This window comes from Manacus vitellinus, unplaced genomic scaffold (assembly GCF_001715985.3).
Source record: "Manacus vitellinus isolate BGI_N305 unplaced genomic scaffold, ASM171598v3 scaffold_37_pilon, whole genome shotgun sequence".
Classification (NCBI taxonomy): Eukaryota; Metazoa; Chordata; class Aves; order Passeriformes; family Pipridae; genus Manacus; species Manacus vitellinus.
The window spans coordinates 2,965,593-2,976,912 of NW_021940517.1; the positions used below are offsets into that span (position 1 = coordinate 2,965,593).

Below are 11,320 nucleotides of genomic sequence, written 5' to 3' on the forward strand. Positions count from 1 at the left end.
GTGTATATGCTTATATTCCCCCTAAGACTCACCCAGTTTGGTAGCCTGCACTAAGCTTAAGACAGGTGAGAAAAACCCCAAGGAAAAAGAGTAATGCCTGCATGATAACTGGAAACATACAGGAACCTACCTTCATTGCATGACTCATACCTTCCTTTATATAGTAACACTAGAAGTCATTGAAAAAATATTCATGCCAAGATTGCTGCCTTTACTTCCTGAGAGTTTGAAAACTGAATACCTGCATGTTTCTCCCTTTTAAAAATAATTTCTGAAGGTCAGCAGTGACTGCTGAAAAGATGCTCCATCAACCTGGAAAACTTAAAAAAAGGTGGAACATGTCAGTGTTAATACCTACTGGTCCCAATATGGCAAGGAAAAAATACAGCTGCACATGTAGAAATATAAATGGAATATACTTGCTGCAGGCACTTCATATCCATGTTCAAGGGGACTGGAAGACCACCCTAATTTAAGCAAAGAGGCAAAAGACAGATCACACTGACAAAAGAGGAAGAAAAATTAGCTCGGCCTGAATGACATTCGGAATATTGAAACAGCTATTAGCAGGAAGGATGACTTGTGCTTGTAGCAGAAGGTGCACAGCATGTGTGTTTTGCTGCTAGCAACAGTGCTGAATCCTAGATACAGGCAAAACAAATGGGAAATCAATGCAAAGAATTCAGGATGTCAGAGGACAGGAGACAACTTGAACATTTAGCAAAGGAAGAAGCTAAAATCCCACTTATGTGAAGAAAAGGGAGTTCCATTTTTCAGAACTGTGTCCTTTGGGTGTAATCCAATCTATCTATCAAGACTTGATAGAAAAATCTCCATACTCAGACACTAGTTTTTCCATAAGGGGAACCAAATTAAAACACTGGTAGTTTGAGGTACCTTAGATTCAGCCTGAGAGTGATGCTTCTTCTTAAAGCAAAGTCAGAAAAACAATTTTCCCAAAATAGCCTACATCTAAAGACAAGCAAAAATGGGTGAAGTTTCACCCATAGGAAGGCTTTAGTACTGAAAGATTGCAAGAGAAAGTTGTTTGGACTTGATAGAGACATTGTGGCAAAATAGGAATCCTTCAAATCTCTGTTTGCTTCACATCAAAAGAGTAACTCTTCAGCAACAGCAACACATTCAAGAGTGAACCTCACAACATTCAGAGGGCCTGACTTTGAATGCATGTTGGAGGATGCTGCTTACATTGTGTTCCCAAATTTTACTTAGGGAAGATACCTGAAAAAGTAAGTTGAGAAGGGAAAAACTTCAAAACAACAAGAAATACACTTTAACAGTTTTTCCCGTAAATTTCATTTCATAAAAGCACAATCACCACAAGCTAAAAGTTAAGGATGTCATGGCCCAGGATGCAGAAATACTCAAACAAAATCTAATGGAACAAAGCTAGCAATGGCATCCAAATACTCTCAGTTGTGGCCCGCTATCCTAATCCTTGCCTCTCATCTGGCTTTCCACAAACATTATTTAAAAAAAAAAAGTAAAAATTGAACTTACCGTTGCTTTATTGCAAGACCAGCAATTACTCTACTGTTTGTACATTTCAAAATTTCTGGATGAGCCCAAAGGCACCCAACGGTATCTAAGGCTCTGAGTTTTCTGATGTGCTGACAACTATTATGTGCTGACAACCACAATTACTGTTAAAAATTTCAACAGGAGTTACACTGGACTCGCAATTTGTTACAAGTAGCAATCTTGCTGCACCACAACTACAAGTTTTACTTTTGAAATTCTGTATGTTCACACTGTTTTCCTCCACACTGTATAAAGCTTACACCTAGTTACATGTATAATTAAATTTTAAGTGCAGGTGTGCAAGATGAATACGCTTGAATACCTTGTGGCAGTTAAGGTTCCTTCTCTTCTTCCCTTCTCAGTCTTCCCCAGTTTATCCAACAAGCCCTGTGAATATCAGTATAGATTATGGTACAAATTCAGGTTCATTTTTGATGGGTGTACAGAACTAGGTATAACCCAAAAGATAGCTAAAGAAATACATGAACACTAAGAACAGAAAGAAAAAAATTAAAGGCTCTGTAAGAATAGTTCGGTGGCTTTTAAAGTCTACTCAGGTGCAACGTAAGGAGGCTAAAGTATTGAAGTGCTCACATATGTTGTATCAAGTACCATCAAACTCATGAATGACTTACTGGCATGCCAGTAAAAGGAACAGGAAAGGACTGTTAAGTCACAGCCAGTCTGTTAAGTCATAGCAAGTCCAGTACTGCAGCTCTGAAGCTTTTGTGTAATAAAACTCATCATCTACAACCACCATTGCATTAGCACAGATACTGAAATCCTAAAGCTTAAAAAAATAAATAATAATTAAAAGAAAATAGCAGAGGATGCAGAAAAAGTAAAAGGGCTCAGAGACAATTGAGAACATTTATACTGTCCTCGCATTAATAAATCTGTAAGTTTACTTTACTTAATTATGCCATAAGAAGTTCATTGCTTTCTAAAATGAAGGAATATTCACTAAAAAGCACCAAGATAAAGAAAGTTACCAAGTATAAGAGACAAAACTTTGGAAAAAGTATGTTGAAAAGTTAGCTAAGAAATAGAACAGGAATAAACTGAAAAGGAAAAAAGTACATTACTAACTGCTCTTCAAGATCGCAAAGAAAATGGTGGTTCTGGAAAGAAATTAGCTTGCTCACACAAGGTATTCATAATTGTTTCTAAAGCTGATGATTCATTTTCCCCTCTAAAACACACCATGAGCTTTGCAGTTCAACAAAGGGTAAATAACCTGAATGACAACAGTGCACAAAGCATTTACAGGTAGGTTTCCTGACACACATTTCCATCCAGGGAAAAGTACTTGTTTAGAGCCACTGAGCATCAAGCCTTTAGCGAGAATGTTCTGATTTTCAGAGTGAGAAACTAATATTTATCACCAAAAGCTCTAGTTAAAAGAAAGCATACTCGGTGTGCAGAAAATAAGAACTGACTAATGCCAACATGATGAACAGAGTGCTGCCAGAACGTATGAAGATGTGCACTCCCCTGAATGCATGAGAACATCTAGATCAAAAAAAAAAATGTCCCAAGAAAAATCACTCAATGGACCAGAAAGTTAAAAACCCTAAAAAAAAAATCACTTTCTGCCTCAGACTTCTCTGCCAGGGCTGTAGATTTCTCAGTCATTTGACCATGACTTTTCTACTAAGTTTCCAAGCTGTAATCCAATTTGCTTTTTTGAGAGGAAGTACAAATGTAGTATACACATTGAGCTCACATAACAGGCTACAAAAAAAAAAATAAAATTAAGTGCAGGATAAATGGGAGAGAAATGTATAAGAAAACAAGGGGAAGAGAAAGGTATGATATACCATACATGTCCACCTGAATTTTAACTTCTGACTGCACTTTCAGGAAATTGCTGTTCAGTACAAAAATCGGCAAAATACTAGAAAGCCTTATCTAAGAGAACCTGTACGTTTTCTGCACACTCAGCACCAGGCCCTCAGGCAGTAGTTATAGCAACTAGTCTTCAAGGATCTTACTATAGTTCTGTGCTCCAGGGAAGATGTCACCCATGTGCCAGAAAGACTTGGGGAGAACAATTCATATTATTCTGATACACATCCACATAAGACAAAGGTTAGTGCATGTAAGTGACAGTACACATAATTGTCTTCTGTTGGTTTTTTTTTGTTTGATCTTACAGTGGTTAAGGTTGTCAGGTAGTGGTCAGGTAGTCTTCCTCTTTATCTACCAATTGTTTAAACAAGATAACAAATTACAAGACATATTTAATAGACATACTAGGCTAGCAATAGCAAGGAAATTCACATCAATTTTACAAAGGTTAATGTCAAAATCTCCATTCTGTTCTTCAGCCTCTATCAGTGCTTCTTGCCATCTTGGAGCCCCTGCCAGCTTCCTCTGGCAGACTCCATTCCACAGTCTTCCCAGTCCTACAAAAATGAGAGTTTGTTGGTGAAACATAAGTTGCAGGAGACAGATCGAGCAGTCCTTTTCCTCAGCCAGGGAGGCAAAAGCACTGTCCACTGAGAGCACACCCACATCCCCATACAGTAAGGTCCTGCTCTCCCCAGAAGAGAGCACTCCCAGGAAGGCAATGGTGTGTCATGTCTAGGGGAGATGCCCAGTAGAGTAGAGCAAGGCAGACAACAGGCTGGCAGCACAGCCCAAGCTGTGTTGCAAGTAAGGAACACAGAAGAGTTGTGGTAGGCTGGAAACAGGGATCACTTGGTAGCATTAAGCAGCTTTAGGCTGTTTCCTTGGCCAAAACTGTACAACTTTTCTCAAAGCAGTACCAAGGTCTGTCTCAAGCTAGATCAAAAGCTTATTGAAGTGTTAAGACAGTATTAGGCTCCGCATAAGCAATTTTATAGGAGGTCAACAGGTACACCTAGGAGATAGAAATTTGCTGGCATTTCCACAGGTCCTCCTGCATCACTGTCAGGTTTTGGGTGGGTTTTATTTGTTTGTTTGTTTTACCTGTTTTTCTATTTGTTTGGGTTTTTTTAACTAAGGGGCAGAAGAAAGCCTGCTAGTAAGGAATCGTGGGTCAGCCCCATTCAGCCTTTGGACTCAGAAAATACATCAGATATTTTACTTCCTTGACTCATATCAGAAATTCACGGAGTTTTTCATATTACATATCAATCTGTTGCACATAACTACTGCTATTCCTTCCAAACCCCTCATTAGGGTCACTGCCTAAAAGCAACTTATTTTTCCTCTACTTCAAGCACAGAAATAAAAAGTTTCTTGTCCGTATGCTTCCCTGCTCTTTCTAGGCCTTAAAACAATTGCTATATCACGCGTGGCTAATGACAAGCCGACGCAACTCCACCCAAGTTGCACTGATGCACATTCACTACATACAAATTCTCAAACTGGGTTTGATTTTCATTTGCTATCCAGTTACACAGCCCATGGACAGCAGTAGTTGTCCCACTGCTAAGTGGTGTGTGTAAGTAGACATTTTTGAGTTGTGCTCACAGAATTGGGCATGGCCTTGCTCAAGTCACTCAACCTGGGGGAGGAGGATGGAGTGAAGATGGTGCTGAAGAACTGAATTGCATTCTCACTCAAGGTTGTGGCTCTTGCACCACCTCTTGAATTTACCAACACATTCCCATCATAGAATTATGCTTCAGTTGCTTCTATTTCTACCAAATCAAGTCTATTTAGACTGGAGTTTTCCATGCCAGAAGACTGCCTCAGGCTCAATTCTTTTGCAAACTTTCAAGTTTGACTAGTTCAGCTATTTCTGAGAATAAGGTGAGAAGAAAAATACATAATGTTGCTTAGCTCTAAAGCAAACCTTTTCTCACTTCCCTCAACTAAAGCATTCCTTTGCAACACTGACACCAATATAAAGGGCAGAAATATGTACAGGTCTTGTTGCATGAGAAAAGAATAAAACAGAAGTGTAAAGATTAGCTTCTATTGTAATTTTGAAAGCAAGCATCAAGCAATTTAAATTCAGGAGTATTTTATATTCAATCTTAATATTCCTTCTATACAGGGATACAACTCTTTGGTTGTAACATGCAAAAGCATTGTGCAGTGTTTTATACACAACTGAAAGGCAGTATAAACATATTATTTGTCTTTACATTAGTTCTACATGTGTATATATACTATGATACACAACTATAGCCACACTAAACTCGGAATTTTCTTGCTTTCCTTTTAAAACTATTTGCCTTGACTTGAATATTGACTTGACTATTTGCCTTGACTTGCCTTTTCTGTGAGCAGTCTGCTTTGTTCTGTGTTGACACCAAAAACCAAACATGATACTTAAGCTACAAGTACTACACATCCAAAAGCATACTTGTCTTATTAATGTCTTGGAAACTTTAGGAAACCAGTATGCTTTAGAAAGCTCCCCCTGCAATCTTTCAAAATAAACTACCAGCAAAACACACAGCTGCATCTTCTGCCACTCAGTGCAGTAACAACATGGCAGCCAAAGAGCTCCAAGAGCCTTAATTACTGCCAGTGTCACAGAGACAAGTCCAAGACTTGTCTTCTGAAGGTGCAGTAGGCAAGTTTTTAAATGACCAGGAATGTCACCTCTCACCAAGAGTGAGAGGAGGAGACTGCTCCTGCTTGCAACTTTTCATTTTAAGCCCAACCAGAAATCACATCCAAGTTTTTTTTCTTTTCTCTCTCCAGAAAACAGCTGCTCCAAGTGTTAGTTTGACAGTCATTTCTCTCTATGCAATTACTTGCTTGAAGTGATCAGAGCTAAACATTATCTGTCCTGAGGCTGGCTCCAGCTAACAACTGAGGCAACCTGTACCTTCTCAGGACCAGATATAGGAAAAACTCCACACACACACATGCAAACACACCGCTATTAGTGGTTTATTTAATAAACAAAGCATAAGAGAAACCCCACATACTTATTTGAAAGAGCTCCCCAAATTATTTCTCTTGCCTTTCACACTCTCCGACACATTTGGAAAGAACTATCCCCATCTCTCTCTAAAATTGTCCCAGTCACAGCAGCAGCAGACTATTTGCCAGACTAGGCACCTTAACACAGAGGCCCTGCAACAGTCACATAGTAATATGCAAATTAGTTAAAGACCACTAACATTCCCCATGCTTCCAAGAGCTGACCCTGTACTGACCACTGTCATCATAAAGGACAGGAACTGTGACACTGAATGTCACAGGAAGAGGGGGGAGATTATTTGAAAATCTTTTCATTATAAAGGGTTCAAGCCCCCCACCCAAACTGAACTGGCAGCATCACCAAAGATAGAGCAGTCCCTGAACTCAGGCTGGCTAGGTCCTTGAGAACACAACAGACAAGCATGCACATGACAAGCACGCAGTTTTACAGACATGTGCATGAAATGCATTGTTTTAAAAAAAAAAAATATGAACGAACGCCGTAAACATCATGAAGATCACAAAATACCTTGCTGATGTGTATGACTCTCCCATGTGCAAATGTACAGAAAGACATCTAAGAGGTCCACACTGTCAGATTCCTTTGGTGGTAGGTATCTTTTCATTCTGCTCCCCTTTGCATCAGTGACTCAGTCACATATTCCTTCAGGACAGAAACTTCTATTGGTGGAAATGGTGAAAAGGCACAGACATTTATCACAAGCTACCACAGAGCAATATTCTGCCAATACTGCAGTCATTACCAAATTGTTTTTCACAATACTGAAAAAAATTAAAGATCCTCCCTTTTAATGCTACAAAGATCATATGCATTTCCATAAATCATACAAACAGCATTTACAGCACCAGATCCTTGTAAAGGAGTGCATCAGCTGAAGTCTTAATTGTTTTGCTTTAAGTGCTTCTGTCTTATTGAGAGAGATTATATCTTGCTCAAACAGTGAAACTTTAAATTACCTATTTTTAATAAAATCTATTTTTCTCTGCCAGAATGCCATTCAAATCAAAATGTTTTCCACTTGTTCTTTATTTTCATGCTGACTCAATTACTGAATCATAGTTTACTACAAGCAATTATTTTCAGATCCATTTCTTAAATCAAACAGCTTATGTGATATTCTATTTTCCATGCATAATAATTTTGTAAAGCATACTGTTTCAGTGTTATAGCACTACACGAAGAACACCTCTCTCCTTTACATGATTGTTTCAGACAAAGCTTTTAGAAGAAACTGAGCAGCACAGATAAATTTACATGGAAGGACACTCACATGTTAAGCAGCTGTCCTTTGTTTTGGAAGGACAACAGTCCTTTCAAGGTTCAGTAGGCAACACAGTTTTAAATATACTCTTACCAGGTAATTTTTGCTGGTCCTGAAAAAAGTTCTTTTAGGAACCACTGTGTACTTCTGGGAACTTGAAACACAACATGTCAGTCATGTTTTCAATACAGCCATTAAAGGCTCAACTCTGAAACCACCCCTCACATACACAAAAAGAATCATTCACTTGTCTACGAGCTGCTGGTGCCTACACAAATAGCAAGCCAAGTAACATCTGATAAGGTGTTCACCTGCTGCTTTAGTACATAATATTGAAAAGGAAGCTCTGAAGGATATATTTACTGCAATAATCAAATTTGATGTCATTCTTCAGTAGATACTCTTTCGCCAGAAAATACAGGGCCATGCTAAGGTCTAATCTATTTATTTTAAAACACTTGTCAATTTGGAGCATTCTTCCACATGCAAAATTACAAGCATGTTCCTTTAACTACTTAATTGCACCAACACCTAAAAAATAATCACACAGGCTAGTCATCAGATAGACCACAGTAAAGTTATATTCACAAAAGCAAGAAGGTACCTACGGGTCCTTCTCAAAACTTGCTTCAAAAAGATATTGCTGTGACAGCAGCCACATAAAGGAAGAAATCATTGACTCCCTATTTATCACAGCAAAACCCCTCAGGAAGTATCTATTAGTTCTTCCTAGCCACCCCTCAAAGACACAGTTCATCTAATTCACCTTCCAACTATTGGAGATCACTTTCATTTTTTTTAACCACAACACTGCCTGCTCTCATGCAACAGTCATTTAAGAGGAAGAAAAAAATTCTCAACACTAACTAGCAATCTATGATGACATATGCTACTAATTCCTGTGATTCAAATCAAGGCAGAGCACCAGTCTGAGTCAAGTTTCTGTCCTAATATGTTCATGCACTCACTCAAGTCCAAAGTATGCATATGTAGCATAGGGCAGGATCTAGCTACTTGTTTCACAGTACCTCCCTTTCCTAGCATCCAGAAAAAGGCCTCTACAAACTAACCTGTAAGTAAGCTTAAAAGGGTTACAGATGTTTTCCCCAATTTTGTTTTACACATTACCACAAGTAAGAACATGGTTTGTTGAAAATACTCCATCCACCTCCAGACAAATAACAGGAACCATCAACATAGGCGAGGACACGAATGATATTTGATATCTCTGTTGTTTGGCACCACAGACACATCTTTTTGAGAGAACAGGTTCCTATGGGACTCCCAAGACTACCAATGACATACTGCTATTTTCAAGATAACTTACGCTTAACACCACCTTGGTTGCACCCACCTTCCCATCGTCACTTCAAACTAGTAGCTCAATTAAATAAATGTCCAACAACTACACTAAAATCAAATCCATCATAATTCTTTTTTCTCTCGCACTTTAATCCATGTTAATCAATTGGGTGTTTTCAGTCCTATATTCAAGGGTAAAACAGAAAATCCACAGTTGTTACTGTATCCTAGTAGAATTATGACCATTTGATCAGATATTGCCAGCATTAAGGAATATATACACTAGCAAAAGGGAAAGTTCTTTTCAATCAACATAAGAAACCCTAAAATGACGGTTCAACAGCACAACTGTCATGTCAACATTTAAATACTGAAAATTTACTCCAGAGAGGTACAACCAACCATTGCAAATGCTCCAAAAATCAGTGAACTGTGTGCCAGATTCTAACTTGCACTGAAACCTAACTGCCTATTCTTTTACTCTTTTAAAACTATTTTAATTAGTATACAAACCAAGTCAAATATTTTATTTTGAAACAGCATAGTGCTGATATCAGTATGAAATCTCATATGTGAAATCATACAGCATAGTGAAAATGCAAAATTCCAATTGACTACAACTGCAAATGCCTTGCATGAAAGTTGAGATACTCTACAGAATAAACAGACTGCACTCCTGCACTAATAAACTGTGTGTGTGAGTAGCCAAGATGAGAAGGAGGGGGAGAAGGGGTGAAAGAATAACAACACTGTATGTTTTCATAATGTATGGGATAAATGTTTATATATTACCAAAACAGGATCCACAGATTATGCAGATATTAAAGAACGCTATTTCAGATAGCTAATTACCACAGCACTCAATACTTAGCCAGGTATAGTGCTTCACAGAAACATATGATCTAGGGGTAGTTTTAAACCCAGTTTAAACTCAGGCAGTTTTAAATAGAGTTCTACCTGAAAGTATACTATGTTTTCTATCAGATGTCTCCATATCTCTAGTGAGTTGTGTGGGTATATTTGAAAACAGAGTACAAATATACAGCCCACATGTAACATATACACATATCTTTTAATACCAACTTTTTTTTAAATGAGCATCAGTCAGTCAATGAGCAGCATTCTCTCTCATACACTGCAAAAGCTTAGCACTAAATTGCTTGACAGATTTGGAATATACAGTGCCACTGAGTCACGGAGCAATGTTAAAAGGCAGCATGACACAAGAGGGTGACAGAACCTTTAAACTGTATCTGTGATCAAACTAACCCCTGTACCATGCTGCTCAAGTCCGCTGGATTTTCATTGCGTCCCAGACCACAAGCCAAAAACAATATTACGTTGAGAGAACAGTTCGAGCCATCTCAGTGCAAAGAAATCACAAGGCTAACAGCACAAAAACAACGCAGTTGTCAAACTTGGTCATCAACCTAACTAAAGCAAGCAAGCAAAAAAAAAAAAAAGTATTTTACCTTTTTAAGGAAAAATTTCTGCAATTTCTTGTGAGGCAGCTTTATCATCTTTTTTTCAGCATTCAGGATACAAGTCAGGTGTTGCAAGTAGTTGAGCCATTCTGCAGGGGCTTGACACCTTTTGCCTTCTCTATTAACTCGCTGCAGCCAGCTTAGCTCAATGCGTCACCAGACACCAGCCCAGCCCCGCAACAGATTAAAAGGCAAGAGCTAGGCTGGATCTCATCTTTGACTCAAATGAGGAAGCTGTAATACAGACACTCCAGCTCCAGCCGAAGCCTTCAGCTGTGTTGTCAGCACAAGGAGGAAGATAACAGGTCTGCATTACTCCCTAAAAATAACCCCTTAAAAGTTAAAAAAGGTGCTTATACAGGGGCAAGAATTTACAGGAGAATGAAAGAGGCACTGAGACGCTCAGTATCTCACTGATCCTTTCAAACCCTGTGCTACAGAAGAAACTCACTCAACGTCCAGGACTCTGAACACTACCCAGCACCGCCTGCTGAGCGCAGCCTGTCACTGCGCACCTTTAATTAAGCACATTGTATGCGATCCAGCCAAGCGCAGGAAAGAGCCTGTCACTTATGTTCTCTTTATATCATTTGGAGACTTATTTCCTCTGAATAGTTTTTAGAAAAAACTCTACACAGAAAGAGATTGCACACAAAGATGTTATATACAGATACACATGGAGGTATTCATAGAGCATGACAATGCTGAGTTTGATTCAATGCCATAGGAACCAGTGATCATGGGCATTGCTGCCTTCGCTTTGAGAATCTCCAACTAAAGCTCAGCTCCAGATTTGGAAGGACAGGGGTCAGCAGCACACCAGTGATGCTGCATCTC

General features: G+C 38.8%; 1 protein-coding gene across 3 annotated transcripts in view; it reads right to left on the reverse strand.

Moving 5' to 3' along the window:
• RPS6KA2 (ribosomal protein S6 kinase A2) overlaps nucleotides 1-10,909 on the reverse strand; it is a 258,165-nt gene extending 247,256 nt beyond the window's left edge. Inside the window, exons 1-2 of one of the 3 annotated variants that reach the window (XM_029961603.1) lie at nucleotides 10,472-10,909; nucleotides 1,865-1,929 (exon numbers count right to left, since the gene is read on the reverse strand). Coding sequence is in view for 1 of the 3 variants with exons in the window: in XM_029961600.1 (XP_029817460.1) it covers nucleotides 10,472-10,519 (48 nt within the window). In the remaining 2 variants the exon portion in view is untranslated. Of the gene's footprint in view, nucleotides 1-1,864; nucleotides 1,930-2,136; nucleotides 2,152-10,471 lie in introns of those variants that run through there. The other 2 variants (XM_029961602.1, XM_029961600.1) reach the window with 2 other exon arrangements.
• Between the last annotated feature and the right edge of the window lie 411 nt (nucleotides 10,910-11,320).